This window comes from Arvicola amphibius, chromosome X, assembly GCF_903992535.2.
Source record: "Arvicola amphibius chromosome X, mArvAmp1.2, whole genome shotgun sequence".
NCBI classification, from domain to species: domain Eukaryota; kingdom Metazoa; phylum Chordata; class Mammalia; order Rodentia; family Cricetidae; genus Arvicola; species Arvicola amphibius.
In genome coordinates, this window is record NC_052065.1 from 90,162,312 (window position 1) to 90,182,636 (window position 20,325).

At 39.8% G+C, this 20,325-nt stretch overlaps 1 protein-coding gene across 1 annotated transcript; it reads left to right on the plus strand.

Moving 5' to 3' along the window:
- Positions 1-2,099: 2,099 nt before the first annotated feature.
- Positions 2,100-20,022, plus strand: Pwwp3b (PWWP domain containing 3B). Its single transcript, XM_038316881.1, has 5 exons — positions 2,100-2,128; positions 4,599-4,711; positions 12,079-12,207; positions 14,865-15,048; positions 16,292-20,022. The coding sequence occupies exon 5, from the start codon at positions 16,504-16,506 to the stop codon at positions 18,559-18,561; it is 2,058 nt and encodes a 685-aa protein (XP_038172809.1). The 5' UTR covers positions 2,100-2,128; positions 4,599-4,711; positions 12,079-12,207; positions 14,865-15,048; positions 16,292-16,503; the 3' UTR covers positions 18,562-20,022.
- The last annotated feature ends 303 nt before the right edge of the window (positions 20,023-20,325 follow it).

Here is a 20,325-nt window from a genome sequence, read left to right on the forward strand (position 1 = left end):
CGTAACAAAGGAAGACAGTAACACAGCTTTCCCGTCTGGATCTGGCTGTTAAAAGCAGAGCACAGAAACAAAGGATGGCTAATCATTAATAAAGTGGAGAGACATGAGCACTTCACTGCATAAGATCATGACATTCGGCGCCATTACCGGAGCAGGTGAAGCTGGAAGGGAACTGACCACTAGGCTTCAGCAGCAGAGAAAGACTTGCCCCAGTGACTAAGGCCGAGGAGATGTAAGCATGCAGATTATGGCCAGCACAAAGATACAGTGCAGCAATCCATAAGAGGGAGAGTATGTGGAGAAGTATAGGGATTACTGAACATGACAGCAACACCACTGACTTCCTCACAGGTTACAGTCAGGGAGTAAATGACCTCACCTGCAGACTAGCAAACAGGAAGGATCTAAACCCCGAGGCAACGGATGCACTGGGGAGAAGTCACTTGCAAGGAAGGAGTCAGACAGTCTTACTTTGGCTGTTTTTTTCTTGTCTCTTTCCTGAGTTTGCAGCAGGCATGCGTTTCTGTTTCCTTGTAATCTTGCCGACTGTTTCTTTAATGGCTTCTTTGCTGTGTTTCAGTCCAACTGGCCTAAAAGAGGAAAGCAAAGTCTTAGTGCGTGTTACTTTTGCGTTATTTTGACTATTAAAGTCAGTGGTTATCTTTCATGTGTTGCTCTGTTTCCATTTTGAATATTTGGATTTTAAGGAGCTTCAATAAAGATGATTTGCCTTTCTCCATTGAATAAATTGGTATAAAACACTTGTACGGAGGGGTTAAAGTGTAGGCCTTAGTCCAATGGTAAGTTGTAGAACACTGAAGTCAAGTGGGCCTTATGACCGAGCACCAAATTGAAGTAAAACTGCCAAACAGGTTTGAGAACCGAGATACTTAGATTTGTGCCGCACGAGGCTACTTAAAAGGAAGCAGAATGTTCCCTTCGAATTTCATGAACTGTTCATGTCCTCTTGTTCTTTGTCCGTTTATTTTTATTTTGCTGTTTGTTTCTAATCAACATGTAAAAGCTACTTTAGGCTGCTCTTGACATTGTATTGTTTTTTATGGGGGGTTTACTAGTTTTTGAGATAGGTTCTCACTCGGGCTCCCTTCAGCCGCCCCTCCCAAGCTTCCTGTCTGTTCCCTCAGTGCTTGATTTACAGATGGAAGGCCCAACAGCTGCCTAAGAGCTACTTTAGAGCAGAGATGTTTTTGCATTGAAACCATTGTGCCAAGTTTGGTGAGTTTTCCGCTTCAGATTATGGTATGTTTGACTACAAGACTTTTCTCGCTAACTTCAGTATTAGACACACGTATTTCTTTAAAGAATTTTAATTCAGGTTTCATATTTAGAAATGACTAAACTGTGCGACGGTTTCTGAAAGGATGAATAAGAAGACCTGAGTAAAACACACACACGTACACGCACGCACGCACGCACGCACGCACTCACGCGCGCACACGCGCGCGCGCGTACACACACACACACACACACACACACACACACACACACACACACGGGGATGGACAGAGAACACACATGCAAGTGGGGGAAGGCACATATCTCAGGCCCAGGAAAATTAATCTTGCAAAGGCTTAATTCTCCCCCCAAATAAGGTATTATTAATTCACCCCAGTCACAAATGAGGACCTGGCAAGATCTTTTTTATACATTTTAAACAGCTGGACCTTAATAGAGTTTGCAGAAATAATATGGTTGGAGAGGCAACAAAAAAAGAAGAAAGAAAAAGAAAAAAAACAACTATGTATAATGCAAAAAGATATTATCTAGGTCTTTAATATATGATGAAGGCATTTCTGCATTTTCTGGGGAGGGCTGTCATCCACCCTGGTACTTTGAATGCAAACCAAGGGACACATGTTGCCATTCTGCTTTGGAGGTTTTTTTTTTTTTTTCATTTTTTCCCCCCAGACAGAAACAAGTCTGGGTTTGAGTCGGTGGCTTTCGTCCAGCCCAGAGGGGCGCTCGCTCCCCCGCAGCCCCCAGCAGGAGAAGGGGAGGAGCCTCTGCCAGCTTGTGGGAAGCTGTGGGAAGCTCGTGCGCTGAGGCGCCTGTCCTGGGGGAAGGGCTGCACTTCTCCCGGCCGTGGCAGCAGACTGGAAGCCAGGAGGTAATGGCTGTCTTAAAGCCCGTTATTTTCTAGCAATTTCTTCGCGCTTTTGGGGGAAAGGTGGGAAAAAAATGGAAATTAGTGCCTGGGAAGAGGTGGGGATGGAATAATGTTTGGATAGATTTGTCGTTACTCGGGTAAAATTAATCCTCTGGAATTTGGGGTTTTCGGATAATTTGAAACTCCGTAGTGTGGGGAGAAGTGATCAGATTGCAGCTTCTAAATTAAGATTTCAGTGAGGCATGCCGTTCATGTTCATTTTTTTTTTTATGTGGCATTCTATGTTTTTGTCTCTGGTACAGTTTTGTTTTTGTTTTTTTTTTTTTTTAAATAAGATTTTGTTTTAAACATGTGCATTCTGCCAAATTACTGTCAGAAAACGCAATCATAAAATGAATGACACAGAAAGGTGCATGGGCTTGGAACAAGATTTAGATACGCTGTTTGAGTGATATCACTTGTAAAAAAAAAATGCGCGTTTTCCTGACCTGGGGCGGGAGGGGGGGAGGGGGGGCGCGGCGAGAAACTAGACTCCTTGCGTCTCTGAGTGTTTTGGGTATACTTGGTTGGTGGCGAGGTGAGACGTAATCTATTAAGAAAAAAAGAAGTGCTTTCAGCATTTTCAGAATTGCTTTATTCCCTGATAATTTTATAATTAGAAAAGCAAAATGATGCTGAGACAGCATACCTATTTCACTTCAAACATACACGCGCATGAACACACACAAGAACACACAGAGATAAGTGCTCTCATAATCCATTTCTTTTGCTGAGAGAGGTTTTTTTTTTTTTTTTCTGGATCCAGTCAAGCAAGGAATCAAGTTGTGTACACTACAGCCCTGCGTGCATCCTGCTTGGGAGGGCTCCTGTCAGGCCACAGGTATAGCAGTGATGAGCAAGAACCATTATTTTTTTTCAGCATTATCTCAGTTTAAACGTGAGATAGGGGACTGGGTTTATTTCCCTAAGCAGTTTTTAAAGTCCCGTGCAGCGTGATGCTTCAATGCTATGGAAGGCTATACATAGCCGGCAAATAAAAGTATGAAGCGTTGGTGATTTGAAAAGCTGTCTGCAAAACAGAAATCGTGAAAAAAGAGTAAGTTTAGAATGACAAGCAGCATTTTACGTTATTTAAGGAGAAAAAAATACAATGAACAAAATGTGTATAATCAAATCAGAAAAAAGGGGGTCAGCCTACTACTAATGGAATTTTTATGTAGTGGAGATAGAAGTGGTCTTACTGTTTTAAAATAGCCTTGTTGTTGTTGTTGTTGTTGTTGTTGTTGTTGTTGAAGACAGACTATAGACCAGGCTCACCGGAACTATGTGGTTTCAGGCTGGCTTTGTGGCAATCCTCATACCTCAACCCACTGAATGATGGGAATATAGGCTTAAGCAAACAGGTTGGATTTAAAATAATCTTTAATCTATATTTAATCATTTTATAATGATATCAGAAACTAAACCTTGCGATAAAATGCTTCAAAGTTGGGGGAAAATAGAATTTGAAACAATGCATTAATGACCTGCACTGGCTGCAAGGCATGGTGTTTTACATCTGTAATCTGAGCATTCAAGAGTCTAAGGCAGGAGGATGGCCTTACATTTCCAAGTTAGCTAGGCACTGCATAGTGATTTCCAGATCAGCCTGGATTGCAGAGCAAATCAAAGAACCAAAACCCAGACTCAAAACCAAATGAAAAATTAAAAACAATTGGCTTGTGATAATATGAGTTCGTGAGTATGTCTAAAATATATAAGGTATATAGACAATTATTAGTAGAATTATCTTTCTAAAAGTATTTTTGTAGCTTTCTCATATTTTATATTTTCAATAGGCATGAAATTTATTTTATAGTCCAGAACTTTAGGGGTGAGGACATTTGGACTCTGTCTTTTGTGCAATACATAACAAAGCTCTGATTTTCAGTCTGGTATATTCTAGAAGCCTGAGAAAGCTGCAGGCTGGGAAGATGTAGTTCCCACCTTTCTCCAAGGACATGCTAGTGACAGTTCTGCTTCTGGACACAAGATGGCGCTTGCCAGATAGCCTAATTTTTCTCCAGACAAGCGTTTTTATAAAATGAGCAAACCAAACCATGAAACCTATTTTGTGTTAGGAAAGTCTAAGACAGCATGTAGTATATAGTGAAAATTCATTTGACAAGCTGTTGTGTAAGGAAGACAAAGCCCCATTCAAGACGGCTGTGAGGACTCTAAACATTTCAAAATTGGAGTTCATAAGGTTTGGCCCAAAGTAGACAGAAAGCTCCGGCTGCTTCCGTTCTCTTCAGTCTCTATCTGTGACCAAGACGGCACGCCTACAAGAGTTTCGTTAGGGGAATTCATTTACACTTTTTAAAGACCGACTTTATTGGTTTGCTTCTCTGTTCCTTTTTGGAGAAGCCTCAGTTCATATGCCATCTGTAAATGATGTGGGCAGTTTACCTGTGATCCATTTGCATCCTAGAAAGACGAAGCAGCTGCAGGACTGTCCAGCAGAGTAAAGGCTCTGTTGAGAAAGCGTGAGACTCAAGACAGCCGGATCGCAGGGCCAGACCACCACAGTTCACGTGGCTGAGGGTAAGTATCTTCCCGTTTCATAAAGCATTTCATGTTAAGAGCCTATGAAGTTGGAGATCTGGGGTACAGCTTCTTTCTGGTTTGGTAGCCGTGGCGTATCAAATTACAAAGCCGCTCTTCGTAAGGCTGGGAAAGAGATAAGTACAGATGGTTAGTCCTGGTGCTTCTTTGATTTGTGTCTCTTCAACCTTAGCATGCTACAGACCCCACTGGCCTTCCGGAGAAGCCGTGCTTTGCCTTTGCATGTTTTCCTAGACCTGTAGTGCCACTCAGCTGCCTCAATCCTAGGAAAGAGCAGAGAGCCCCGGCTTCCCAGTCAGCCCTTTTGATGCAGCCTCGGTTCATATCACATTCGCAAGTGATGTGGGCAGTTGACCTGTGATCCCTCTGAGCCTTTGAAAGGCAATGCAGCTGCAGAGGTGTCCCGCAGAAGTATCCCCCGAAAGGCTTTGCTGGGAACACAGCTGGAGGGAGAATCAAGACAGCTTTTAGTCAGTCACGTGGTAACGACAGAAAACACATAAAACTGTTTGGTTCAGTGCACTATGGCCAGTGTTCTTTTTGTTTGCTTGCTTGCTTGCTTGTTTATTTTGTGTGTTCAGGCGTATGAGGTATGTCTGTGCAACACTTGTGTGCAATACCCTTAAAGACCAAAGAAGGGTGATGGATCCCTGGTTGATCCCCTGGCACAAGGTTACAGAGGGTGTGTGCACCATCACGTGGCAGCTGGCTTTCAAGCTCAGGGCCTCTGAAAGAAAAGCCAGTACTCTTAATACTGAGCCATCCCTTCAGCCGCATGTGGTTTGATTTTTAGCGGTAAGGTCTCACTCTAGAGTACCGACTGGCCTGATACTGTCTATATAGACCAGAGTAACCTAGAATTTGCAGCTGTTTTCTTGCCGCTGCCTCCCTAGTGTTGGAATAATAGGTATTAACAGCCATAGCCATCTCTACCAGTGATTCTGGTGTGTGCCTGTCTGTCTGTCTGTCTGTGTATTCCACTGTATCCATAGATTACCTTAAATGCAGTTTAACTGATATTTTGAAGCTCTGAGTTTATTTGAGAATGACTCTATTATAATTTGAGAAAAAAATGTATGTGCTAAAGCTCTATAATCAAATTAGGCAAATGTTCACAATGATGCTACTTTTGGAAGATGGCCATGTCCAAGCCAAACTATATGACTCACCATAGACCCTTGGAGAGACTCCTGTCAATAAGTAGCCTTGTCAGTCATTCCAAACCTCTGACTGTCATCCTCTTAATGATAGGTTATTGTGTTATCTGGGCCAGTATAGGAGACACAGGCCCTGAATTCTGTCTGGCTGATATGGGTAGATAAAACAGTACTTGTTGGGGAAGCTGACCAATCCCTTGTCTGAGGGGTGCCACCCCTCCAGGGCTAAAAATACCTTTAAAAGATCTATGTTTGTTTGTTTTGCCCTCTTTGTCTTCCTGGGCTCCCCTCTCTCATTTGTCACCAGCACACATACTGATTCCTTTTATACATTGGCCACGATAAGGACTGTGTACTGGGACATTATAAAAGGACCATTTTTAAATGATTTAAATAATTCTCCTAATCACAGTCTTATGTCTTGGCCTGGTGCCAAGTAATTTTCAAAAAATATTTATTTATTCATTTATTTATTTATTTATTTATTTATCCATTTATTTATTTATTTATTATGTAGACAATATTCTGTCTGTGTGTGTGTGTCTGCAGGCCAGAAGAGGGCACCAGACCTCATTACAGATGGATGTGAGCACCATGTGGTTGCTGGGAATTGATCTCAGGACAGTGCCAAGTAATTTTGTCCTTTTTAAAGATATGTGTGTGCACTCGCACACATGCGTGCACACCTATCTGTGTGGAGACCTATGGAGGTTAGATCTTGGAGGCAGTTGTGAGTCACCTGATGCTGTGGCTAGGAACTGAACTCAAGTCCTCTGAAAGAGCAGCAGGCGCTATAAACTACTGAACCTTTCCACTGACCCCCATCACTCTTTTTAAATGACTATTTTCTAGTGTCTTGCGTTCAAATTATTTATTCAAGCTTTTTTTTTCTTTTATTGAATTGTCTATGTTCATGGTGGGGGTGTCACATGCTTGTGTGTGCATTTATGTACGTGGAGGCCAGAGGTCTTCACTGGGTGTCTTCCTCAGTCACTCTTCAGATGTTTTTGATATCAGGTATCTTATTGAACCTGGAGTTTCCTTGACATGCCTAGATGAGTGGCCAGCTCCCAGAATCCTCCTGTCTCCCTTCACAGACTGGGATGGCAGGCACAAGCCATTGTATCTGGCTTTTACATAGGCACTTGGGATAAACTCAGGTCTTTACAGTGTGAAATCACACTGGCTCCTCTACGTCCCATATTTTTCCAACTCATTTTTATTAAAGTTACAGTGGCTATAGCTATGTATGGGAGGTGTTACACGCTAAAATTCATGCTTCTGTCAATTCACATGGTATTTAGTCCTATTTATTTAGATCTTTAATTATTTGCATGAGCATGTTAAAGTTTCCAACATACTAATCTTGCATTTAGATATTTTTTGTTTTTGTTTTTGTTTTTGATTTTTTTTTTTGAGATGAAGTCTCTCCTTGACCCAAAACTTGCCAAATAGGTAAGTGTGGCTGCCCAGCAAGCCCTGGGGAATCCATCTGTCTCTGCCATCCAAGTACTGGATTACAAGCACAAACCACAACACCTGGCTTTTTCAATATGGGCCATAGGGAACCAATTCAGATCGTTGTGCTTGCAATGCAAACACTTCACCAGCTAAGCTGTCTCCTAGCCATGTTTCTTGTATATTTTTTAAATAAAATTGTACATGGAGTTTAATAACTTTAACCTTAAATCTTTGTTGTATAGAAACACAGTCAACTCTAGATTCATTGATTCATTAGGATTCTCTTTATAGATCATTGATGTTATCAACAAAGGCAGTTTTACTTTTCCTTTCCAGGACATATATAATTAATTTATTTTCCAGACCGCATTATATTCACTGGGGCCTCTAGCCCAATGTTGACCAGAAATGCTCAATACAGATACTTCTACTATGTTTTTGTTTTGGCAGAAGGGCATGCCACGTATCACCACTATGTATAATGGTAATGGTATGGCTTTTGTAAATACTGGTGATCTGATTGAAGAAGATTCATTTGTTTTATAACATGCTCAGTATTGTTATCCTGAATGTTTGTGGAATGTTATTAGATTCTTTGTCTGCCTCAGTTACCATGATTTTCCACCATTTTTGGTCTTCTAGTATGGTCAATTGAACTGAAGGATTTGGGGATGTTGAACAATCCTTCCATTCCCAAGAATGAGCTTCATTTGATCTTGATAGGTAGTTTATAACTGCCATTGCTTCAAGCAGTAGCATTTGGTGAGGATTTTTGCCTTTTTGTTTATAAGAGATACTAGTCTATAGTTTTCGGTACTTATTGTTGCTATCGGGTAAATACTGGTTTCATAAAAATTTGTTTGATGTTCCCTATGTTTTATCACCTTATTCTTAGTAGTTTGCAGTATTGGTTTTTCAAGTAGAGGCTGGTGCACTACAAGATTTTGGTCCTCGGTACCTTAGCCTAAATTTTCATCAGCCCCTATATACCTGTACTACCAGAAGGGGACCTCTCTATCTTCATGTTCTTCCCATTTTGCCCACTAGTATTGAGCACTAAGTTTTCAATGAGGCAGCAAGTGTTAGACAGGGTAGTCCCAATGTTTGGGGGTGCCTTTGGGCCTGGACCTTGAAAGTTAGAGCTTTCTCAGTAGTCTTCCCTCTCCTAGTGGCAGGTAAGCTCCAATTTGAATCTCTGAGTGGACTTTGGAAGGCAGATATTGCTCACCAACTACCACACGCGCACACACACACACACACACACACACACACACAGAGAGAGAGAGAGAGAGAGAGAGAGAGAGAGAGAGAGAGGAGAGAGAGAGAGAGGAGAGAGAGAGAGAGAGAGGGGACCTCAAAGCTCATCCCGAGGGAAACAGTTCCTCCAACAAGGCCATACCTCCTAATCCTTCCCAAACAGTTCTACTCCCTAATGACTAAGCATTCATATATATGAGCCTATGGGGCTATTCTTATTCATGCTACCACAAAGTTCATCAGCTTTTGAACTTAATTTAACATAGTTCTATGATGATAGACTGAGGGATAGCTAGGACCATATATCTAGAGAGTTGTCATTGTTAAGTTTGTTAAATTGCTAATGACATTTTCTTATGCTTCTTATATCTTAAGAGAAAGTACTTCTGGTGCTTTTTAGTAATGTATGCATGTGTTATTCTTGCTATTTATATTAAACACATCCTAGAAACAGGTGGTTCCTAAAATGTATTTATAGAGTTGATTTTTGTATGCCAGTTAGTATTATGTTGTGTTTGCATTTTTATTATTTGTATTATTATAGATTCAAACTGTATTTTAAAGTATCATGTATTATACTTGAGCTTTAACATATATTCTGGTTCTTATAACCACCACTACAGTCGAAAGTCAGTATTGCATCACCCCCATGATTTCCTTGTGCTGCCCCTTAAAAGCTACATCCTCTCCCATCTGGAACACCAGCAACGGTGATCTTTTCACTATTATTACCCTTCTATTATTTTGAAAATGTCATGCATAATAAATCATATGGTGCTGTGGTAGACAGATTCTAAGTAACCCACTCCATTGCAGAGCCCTGGCGTGCAGGCTACACCTCATTTGCAATTAGCGTAAACATTGGCAAAGATGATAGGATGTCCCTCACTGCCGTGATTGTATGAGAATGTCTTAGTCAAATGGAGGAGAAATAGAAGAGGATGGGAGAGGAGCAAGAAGGGAGGCAAGCTAAATGTAGAATCAGGTACAACATTCTCTTTTATGTTCCAGTGACTCAGCACATAATGCTTTAAGATTAATTATTTTGCTCAGCTATTCATCCCACGCACAGGTATAGAACATTTTTCATTTGCAACAAAGGATTTTCCATGTGTCTTAGTAATTACAAACATTAACTCTGAAGTCAGAGTACCTAGGTCCAAATGTCCTGTGCCAAATACACTGTGGACCTTCTTGTAAACATTCTTTAATCTCTCTAAATACCTCATTTACGAAATGAGAGTGCCGAAAACGCTCACTGCTTCAGTCCATTTGCACTGTTCTAACAGAGCCTTTGAGAGCAGAACATCTCTCCACAATGGGCATATATTTGGCTCACAGTTGTGCAGGCTGAAATAACCAAACGCTGAGAGACCATCTCGGCCAGGGGCCTTTGTAAGGTCACAAAAGTAGCGTGCAGTACAAGAGGAAATGAGAGAAAGAAAGCAGGACGCAAGTTCATCGTGTTCTCTGGACCCCATTCCCACAATGAACGAACCACTGCTGCGAGGCTGTAGAATAGGTTCACTAAGGTTTTAACCAACACATACAGGTCTCTCACCTCTCAGCACTTATGCTATGAGGATGGACATTTCCAAAACATGAGTTTTGAGGGATATATTCGAACTTTAGAGCCTTTCCAACAAGATTTTGTAATATATGTAGATGGCTTAATAGACAACCTAGCATGTGGCCCTAAATCACTGGCATCTAGCCTCACTGCTAATACTAATAATATTTATGTAGAATGAAATAAGTTATCTGGTTTTTAGTGAGTTACCAATCAAATACTAATACTATTGCCTGGCATGTAAAAATTATAGGTATTATATATGATTTTTATATCATGTACTTCATAATAATAGCACTAGTATAATTTTAGCATTTATTCGTATGTATCACTCTTTACAGAACAGTAAATAAAAATATATCCATGGAATTGGTACAATATTGACTGATTTGTGCATACTACAGGAAATAGACAAGAAAGTATAGCTTTAAAGTGTAATAACAATTTATATGCACTTGGGCATATAAATTAATAGGCAGAAAAATGTTATAAAGTGTATAATCAAATAACCCTCTTCATTTAAATAAAATCATATATAATACATTAGCCAAGTAATCCTCTTTTTTTTTGTTTTGGTTTTTTTTTTTTTGTTTTTTCGAGACAGGGTTTCTCTGCGGCTTTAGAACCTGTCCTGGAGCTAGCTCTTGTAGACCAGGCTGGTCTCGAACTCACAGAGATCCGCCTGCCTCTGCCTCCCGAGTGCTGGGATTAACCAAGTAATCCTCTTTAGGTTAAATAATAATATTTAGTATTCTGTAAAAGTGATTCGTTTTTGTTTAGCATTATAAGATCAACAATTTTTGTGCTGCTATTCAAAGGACAGACAGGTAAATCCAGGGACATAGCTAAGACACACGTTCAGTGTTTCATAAGTTGATAGCAGAATCTGTAGTTCTGCCAGGGGCTTAAGATCTTCCATCTCAAGTGAGTTACATCATTCTTTTTAGTTCCGACGAGTTTTCCAAACTGTGTCTGTCTATCGTGGTCTATTTCTAGTGAACATGAAAAGTAGCGAAAGTGAAGCAGAAAGCCCAGGCTAGCCGCGTATCTGCTTGTGGTAGCATTGCCTTCAGAATCTTCACAGCTACGCAGTTAGACATGTAAAACACATCAGTAAAAATGGATAGAAAAAAAAACCTTTATGCGGCAGAGAGAGTGCTACGTGTTCACCGAACTTTTCACTTTCTTCCTCAGCCAGAAGGAAACTACATTGTCCAGGCTCTACTGTGGTCTGCCTTCCATACCTGCGTTCTGGTTAGAGGACAGCAGCGATATTTGCCAGACACAGCCCTTAAAACTGTCTGCAAGACTGTCCATCTTCACCATTTCTTAGATACCAGCATGGTTTTCAATTCACCTATAAATATGTTTTATTTATAAGTATTTTATTGAGGAATTTTTGCATCGACGTTCTTCTGGGAATTTGGCATATAGTCTTCTTCTGTTGCATTCTTCTTCTGAGTAGAGTATGGGGTTGTGGGTATATTGTGTATGCATGTGTATGAGTCCGGGGGGTGCCACGGGGAAGAGGAAAGGGACCATTCAGAGTGGGAAGTGGAAGCAAGAAAGGGCAATGAGGGATATATAAAAGAGTAAGGCACATGATAGGCATATATGGAAAAGTTCATAATGAAGCCCTTCATTTTGTGATGAAGACATACTAATAAAAAAGAGAAAAGAATCACCTATAGACATAGGAAGCCAGAGAAGGCTAGTTAAAGTATGTAAGAATACTTAAGCTGGGGTTTTCTTGTGACATTATCCACCCTCAGGCTTTGAATGGAACTTGGGCAGAGCCCTGTTGCTCTCACACTGTAGAGTTCTGTAAAGGAGACATGTCCACTTTCCACGTCTCCACACTGCAGCAGTTTTTCTTGGCAACTGTCTCTCCTGTAATTCAGGGAGTGGCCTTCTGCTCGGCGTCACTGCGGAGGCGGAGTCTTCTTGGAGCAGTGCCTGTGAGTTCTACTCTGCCAGCCTTGTGGGAGGAGCCGCATTTTACCAGGCTGCAGCTGACAAGAAGCGTCAAGGTAATGTCTGACTTAAATTTATTTTCTACTGACTTCTCAGAGCTCTGGGATCAAAAATGAGAAAATAGGAAGGATGAGTGGAAGAAACACGGTGTGATTTTTAAAGAATTGCTGGCATTTTGACGACATTAATCCTCTGGAACTTTTGTGTCTCCCAAGGTTTTTTAAGTCCACAGAGGGGAAAGGGGTGATCAGATTACAGCCTCTAAATTAAGGCTTCAGTGCAGCATGGCCGTTCACGCTAATTTCCTAACTTGGCAGACCCTGTTGATACTACAAGGCGTTCTGTTGTTCTATGAAGTTTCAAACATTTATTCATTTTTACAGAACTAAAACTGACAAAAGTATTCAACAACAGTGTATTCATGCGTCTGCTAATTGGAATACACAGAGAAGTGTGTATATGTTCCACGCGTAGGAGTATAGGAAGGGGATCAAATGTGCAGTTGAGTGGAGACATGGGTACATAATCTATGTGTGTATATATGTGTGGTTGGAGTAAAGTGACAGAAACTCCTGTGTTAGCATTCAGCATTTCTGGGTAGTCAGGCTGCTGTTCTATTTGTAATAAGTTTATCCCATTTCAGTACCATTAGAGTGCAGATTGCCTTGTGGTTATTTGTTTGATTGTGAAAGAAAAATGAATTTCAAGCAGCATACTCATTTTGTTTCAGGCACACATACATTTATAAACAAACATAAATGCTTCTAAAACCATACTTATTTTTTCCAGGAGTGTAAGTTTCCCTACATCTGGTCAAATGAGTAGCCCAGTTGCTGTTCTGATTATAACTAACTCTCTGTGTGTCCTCCTTGTACTTCATTGTTTCAGGTCACATGGTGAACCTTGATTGCCAAAAATCATTTGCATCATCTAAGTGTATGGACAAAATGACACGTTTGGTTTATTCCTATAAGCCATTTAAAGAGTATTATATTATACATGCAACCTCTGTAGTATTACATAGCTGGTAAATAGAAAACAGAAGCCTCCAAACCTTCTGAGAAATATAGGACTTGACAAATAGAGAAAATTATGGAACAGTAACTACATTTGCTATCTCAATATATGTGTATTTCTATAATGGATACAATTAAATAGCAAAAATTCATCTCTAACAAAAATATGCATTATCTATATAGAGAATCAGGGCTGCCTTTACCATTCTGTATATTTAAAATAGCAACCCATATATATTTGGGCTTTCTTTTTACATCTTCAGGGAAATATTGAGATAAAATATTACAGACTTGGTACAAGGCTCATTTAATAAGTTATGTAAAATCATGTGGAAAAACTTATTTATATAGAATCATATTGAAATCAGACTCTTGAAAGGGGTTCCTGAACCTGGTTTGAAATGGGCATTTATTCTCTGATGTAAAAATTTTCTAGAAAGAGAATATTCATGGTGGATATTAGTGTCAAGTTGTACTTGACTTTTATTTTTATATGTATGTGGTATCATTTCAATTTTAAGTGAGCTTCTGGATCATCGGAATAACTGTGCTGAAAATATTACCCTATTTCTATCCTGACTACAAACCCTTCACTGTACTTTATTTAATGTTTCTAAATGTGGTACAGGGAATGGAATCCAGGACCTTATAGATGCCAGGCAAACACTCTAACACTGAGCCACATCCTCAGCCCTTAAATCCTTATACTTAACATAAGGGATTCTAAAAACCCAAGAAGGCTCCTGACGGTTAGGATAGTTTCTAACCTTCTCCCATAACAAGGATCTTGTGTTAAGGCCCTACCTATATCACCAACAGACTACATTTCTGGTTCTAGTCATAACATGGTATATGTGCCAGAAAGCCTGAATTTTTTTCAGACAATCATTGTTATAAGCAGGGAAACAAAGCAGAGAAACTATTTTTTAAATTAATTAGACTATGAGACAGAGTGTGCCATATAACTGTGATTCTCTTATAAACTATTGCAAGTTTAAATAAATCCACTTGATAACTAAGGTAAAGATTCAATCAGAAAGTGTAAACGGTGATTCGTAGTAGACACAAGATAACTTCTCACCTCCCTTCCCTCATGCCTCACCTCCTACTTTTCTAGAAAGAGATTATTTCAGCATGAATGGTAAGGAATATTTCATCTTGTAAGGATACAAGGGAAAACAAATATGACATTGTAGTGATATTCCATTTGTATTTCATAAATAAAGCTGGCCTCAAGATCAGAGAGTAAAACAGCCCCACCCACGGTCAGCCTTACTAACCAGGCAGTGGTGACACACCCCTTTAATCCCAATAGACACACTAGTTGCCATAGAAACCAAGTGGTAGTGGTGCACGTCCTTAATCCCAGCCCTAGAGAGAATTATAAAATGGGAGGAGACAGCTCTCACACACAGTCTCATTCTGAGATTCCTGGAGGCAGGATCGCCATTTTGGACTGAGGTAGAGGCAAGAGCCAGTAGCTGGCTGCTTTGCTTTTCTGACCTTTAGGTAAACTTTATTTATTAAAATACAAATGAAATATCACTACATGACATTTACATTAATGATTAGATTTTATCCCATGCCTGTGTTTCACAGTGGCATGCCACTGAGTTTAGGTAGGCAGGTTGTTGTTCTTTTTTTTTTTTTACCACTTCCCTTTTACTTATTTGATTCCCTGTCTTCCTTTTGTCCAGCCTTGGCTGATATCAGAGGCTCATGGGCTGTGGGAACTCTACATGTGACTCAACTTGAGCCCAGAAAGGCAGTGTAACTACATACACGCCCCCAAGGGTGAAAGGGTTGCCTGGAAATCAACTGGCTTGAGAGTCAAGATAGTTGGATCACATTGCAAGACTGTCACCGTCCATGTGACAGAAGGTAAGATTTGTCCCATTTCAGGAGATGCTTCACATCTGAAAATATGATGAGATCTTAAAGGATACTTGACTTTGCTTCTTGCTTTCTATCTGAAGCATTACAATTTAAAAACAACTTTTGTATAAGCATAATTCAGTTGAAAGTTTGAAGCAAAGCCTTGTGCTTAGCTAAAACCCTACCTTGTAGTGTTAATGAAGTATTGGAATCATTTTAGAACTAAGTAGAATTGTAATTTTTAAGCTCATTCTAGAACTTTTGAATAAGACTTTACAAATGGAGCCTAATACTAAGCAGTTGTGGCACACGCCTTTAATCCCAGCACTCGGGAAGCAGAGGCAGGCAGATCTCTGAGTCCGAGGACAGCCTAGTCTAAAAGACCTAGTTCCAGGACAGGATCCAAAGCTACAGAGAAATCCTGTCTCAAAAACCCAAAAAAGAATGGAGGCTAACATTCTTTGAAGCCCTCCATATGATCCTCATGGTTGCTAGATTTGAAGTTTCACTACCACCGAAGTAATACTAGAAATACAAAGAACTCAAAGCATTGGATGACATGAATAGATGCCGTAACATACAATTACAAGTACTTCTAGCTATAATTCAACATATTCTTTAGCAAAACTGTAAGGGTTCTTGAATTGAAGTTTATCATACACGTTTATTTCCCACTGTTACCTCCCTGTCCATTAGGCTTGATGGAGGATTCTCATTGGCTAATAAAGAAACTGCCTTGGCTTTTTGATAGGGCAAAATTTAGATAGGTGGAGTAGACAGAACAGGAAAAAGGAAGTGAGGTAGATGGTTCAGACAATTGCCCCGCCTCGCCTCTCTGAGCAGACCGCCATGCCTCTCCTTAGGGAGAGAGATGTGATGAAGCCAGCCGCCAGGTTAGACATGATGAATTTTTCCGGGTAAGACACCACTCATGGTGTTACATAGATTATTAGATATGGGTTAAAGCAAGAGATGTGAGAATTAGCTAATAAGAGGCTGGAACTAATGGGCCAAGCAGTTTTAAAAGAATACAGTTTGTGTGTTGTTATTTCGCGTGTAAAGCTAAGCATGTGGGAGCAGGGCGGCGGGAAGCCGGCCCACAGCTCCTCACTACATAGGCTGATATTTTTTTTCTGTCTGGTCTCCCAGCAAACACAGTTCTTTTTATGTTATCTCTTTTGTTTGTTCTTGCTCACCTGCTACTTTGGCAAGATAGTTTTATTTATTAATAGTGTTTTCCCTATTTCAGTATCTTTCAGAGTTCTTATTCAAACAACATGTTCAAGTAACCTGGGGACATATTTGTGGAAGAAAACAGTGCACAGAAACCATAAACTCTTTGTGGCTCTAAACCAAAAGAAACTTTAATAAGACTGTTGTTTTGATAGCACTTGTATTTGCAGACACAAGGCCAACCAATCTTTGTAATACTAACTACTTGGCACACTAATCTAAATCACAATGGATGGTGACTATGTCCTATGTTTTTGGAAAGAACAGTTATGGCCAGCAGAAGTCTTATGTAGGTCTGAAATCCCATCAAGTAGTAAAAGGGAAAGCGCATTTTCTCTGGAAGTTCAAATACTTCCACTAGGTGAGAAAATTACTGTGAACAGCAGGGACACAATAGGCCTAAATAAATCTGAGGTTGAAGCTATTTTGTCCTCAATGGCAGAACAGTCAGAGGTCAGAGTTCCACCTAGGGAAGAGACAGCCTATGAAAGGTCACTGAAAATGGCGCTGGAAATGGTGAATGAGATAACAAATCAGAGCCAGGAAAGCATGCCAGATGAAGAAGACACCACTAGAGCATTTGAAAGTGAACCGCCAGAGCTGTCTGATTCACCTCCCCCTAAAAAGTTTCGGAAACTGGAAAGCAGCCTCCAAGAAGACTCAGCCTCCATTTTACTGTGCTCAGAGAGTGATGATTCCCTAGCTGACGATAAGCTGCAGGTGTACACAATTTGTGGGGGTATTCCAAGTGAAGAGGATTCAAAGCCACCCAGAGGCTTCAGCTGGTACCCAGTTTATCCTTCATTTATAAACGATGATGATGATGATGATGATAAAAAAGAAGAAAAGAAAAAGATTGACATCTCAGCAGTTATGTCTGTGAATTCATCATTCAAAGAGGAAAGTGAAGACATTAAAGAAGAAAAGTTTATCCTATCAGCAGATGATCTGATTGTAGCCAAAGAAGAGACCCAAGGCTTCTACCCAGAAGCCCCAGCAGGTTCCTCTGAGTGCTCCACCTTCCCAGAGGATTATATGGATGATCCTGGAGAGGGCCCATCATATCTGATTCCATGCTTCTATGGCAGCCAGAATCAATCTTCTGTGGAATCAGAAATGGGTGCTGAGCCCTCCCCTGCAGGCTGCTCAGGGGACTCTCAGGTTTCACTTCCTGCCTGTAGTAATTCAGTCAACAGTGACCTACTACTTCAGAGACGGGATTCTGAAGATCCTGAGGAAGAAGCTCAAGCGTCTGACAAGCTACCGTCTCAGAATCCTGTTAGTGCCGCTGCACTAGACAATGCTGACATGGACGATGATGAAGACCTTCCCAACTTCCTTCTCTACTACGCGAAGCAGACATTTGAAGTCGGAACGATAGTGTGGTTTAAATATCAAAAATACCCATTTTGGCCAGCAGTGATAAAAAGCCTTAGGCGAAAAGAGAGGAAAGCAAGTGTGCTTTTGGTTGAGGCAAACATGAATCCTCAAAAGAAAGGTGTTAGAGTCTCTTTGAGAGGATTAAAAAAATATGACTGTAAAGAGAAGCAGGAACTTGTGGATAAAGCTAGGGACGAGTACGGTGACAGCATCGATTGGTGTGTGTCGCTGATTTGCGACTACAGAGTTAGACTAGGTTGTGGATCTTTTACAGGCTCATTCTTTGAGTACTATGCTGCTGACATCAGTTACCCAGTCCGGAAAATAATCAGACAAGACACCTTCAGAAAAATCTTTCCAAAACTACCCAATGAAAACACAGGGGAGCAAATGGCTGTGACTTCCCGTGCCAAGAAAATATCTTTCCGGAAAATTCTCCCTGACCGGATGAAGCCTGCTCGGGACCGCGCTAACAAGAACCTGGTCGATTTCATTGTCAATGCAAAAGGTGCAGAGAGACATCTCCTGGGCATTTTAAAGGGCAGAAAAAAATCCAAATGGCTGAAATCATTTTTGAATGCCAAGAGTTTCACACCCTGTATCGAAACATACTTTGAAGATGAAGATCAACTAGATGAGGTGGTGAAATATCTACAAGAAATCTATAAACAAATCAATCAGAAGATGCTCACTCTGATAAAAGATGACAAAATTAAGTTTATCTTGGAAGTTCTTCTACCAGAAGCGATTATTTGCTCCATTTCTGCTGTTGATGGCTTAGATTATAAGGCAGCGGAGGCAAAGTATCTGAAAGGACCGTCCCTTGGCTATAGGGAGAGAGAATTATATGATTCCAAAATCATATTCGAAAAGAGACGGAGGTCGGTAGCAAATGAAGCTCAGTAATTATGCCAAGAGTTGAAACCATAAGGGAAGCTAGAGGAAACTTTAGAAAAGTAATCATCTAGAATTTCCAACATGTAAATATTGGCGAAAATATGTGCAGGGAGGGTCTTTGAATCACAAGTCTTTTATTTTTTGAAGATCTGTGCGATCTGCAGATACCACTACATCCGTCTTTATTTTCTTGCACTTTTTCAGAGTCAGCTTTGTCAATATATTTTTAGCAGTTTAATTTCTTAACACATTTTAGAATGCTTAATTCTTAAGCGATTTTAAGGAAAATTACTATTTTGTTCTGTGATATTTTGTGTCTTTGCTGTATAGGTAAATACAGCATGCACATTCAGTTTGATAAAATTGCACTGGTGTTAGATTTTAAGCAAGAGAATTAGAAAAGATGTCGAAAACAAATATCAGTTATATATTTTTTGCTCTATTTTTATTAAAATACTAAGTTTTCTCTTAAGATAGCTGAATTATTTTTCCTGTCATGCCTATTTATTTTTTTGCAAAATTATCTCTAAATCATAGAACCAAAGATAGACTAAATGTTGCTACATGTCATAACCAACCACAATTGCTTTTGCAAGGAAACAATCTAAAATTAAAAGGTATATGGGTTATCTGCATGTAATCTATGTGTGTGTGTACAACATCTCAGCATGCAGAAAATGACTTTTGGCATCCATGAACAGAACTGTTCATTCTACACTTCTCTGAAATTCCAGTTTGAGGAGTGTCTGTCTTTTGATGCTGAATCGTTTTTAAAACAGATGAGCTTCTGGTTATCTTCATAATTGTGAGTAGGTCTTATTACTATAGCTATCTGAGCACATGTAGAAAACAGTTATAATTAGCATATCAACAGTCCTGCCCCTCTACACTCCAGGGTTGCTGCTTCAAGGTCTATCTAGTTTGTGTAAACTAGAAAAAGCAAGCACTGTGTTCAGAATCCTGTCTCCAGTTAGAAATCCATTTGTCTCAAACCAAGCAAGCTTTAGCACCTAGCTTATGTATAGAATGGTTCCAATTGGTTCCAGTAACATAAATGCCAACTGGTAAATCATTCCAACCTACTAGATGGACCAGAATCTGAAAATTCGGAAAAAAAAAATGTTACAGCAAAAGTTCTTTACTTGCTACGTGTGGCAGTTATTCTGTATATGGTGACGTATACAAAATCAGATGTTCTTGTAACTTGAAACAAGATTTTTTTATAAGTCTTAGAAAAGCTAGTATATTAAAAAAGCTTGATGTGAAAAGATGTATTAAGGGCTTAATACATCTTAACCTGTCTATATTTTTACCTCATGGAGTGAGACAACTTTCCCTCTTGAGCTCTTCTCTTGTGTCATTTCACATGGCTATATGTTTATGTACAATTTGCAAAGTTTTGGTATTTGATTTCTAATGAAACCATGATATCTTTCATGTTAGAGGTTAACTTAGTTGTATAGCAACACAGTGGTGGTTTGTGTAAATTAATATATCTACATGCATATATATATGGACACACAATTTGTTTAAAACTTTTGCTCATTGTCATCATTTAATTCTTGTTATGAATTGTCATTCTAAATAAATGCCCACTTTCACGATTGATTTTGTATTGTTTTAAAAGAAAACCTTCCCAATTGTTTATGCTTTCTATATAGCGAAATCATCTTTGGATCCTGTCTAAAATTTACCAATATTCTTTTTATATGCACAACGTGTCAGTGCCCATATTTTCACCTAGCTTTTAGAAGTTTGTTAGGACACAACACA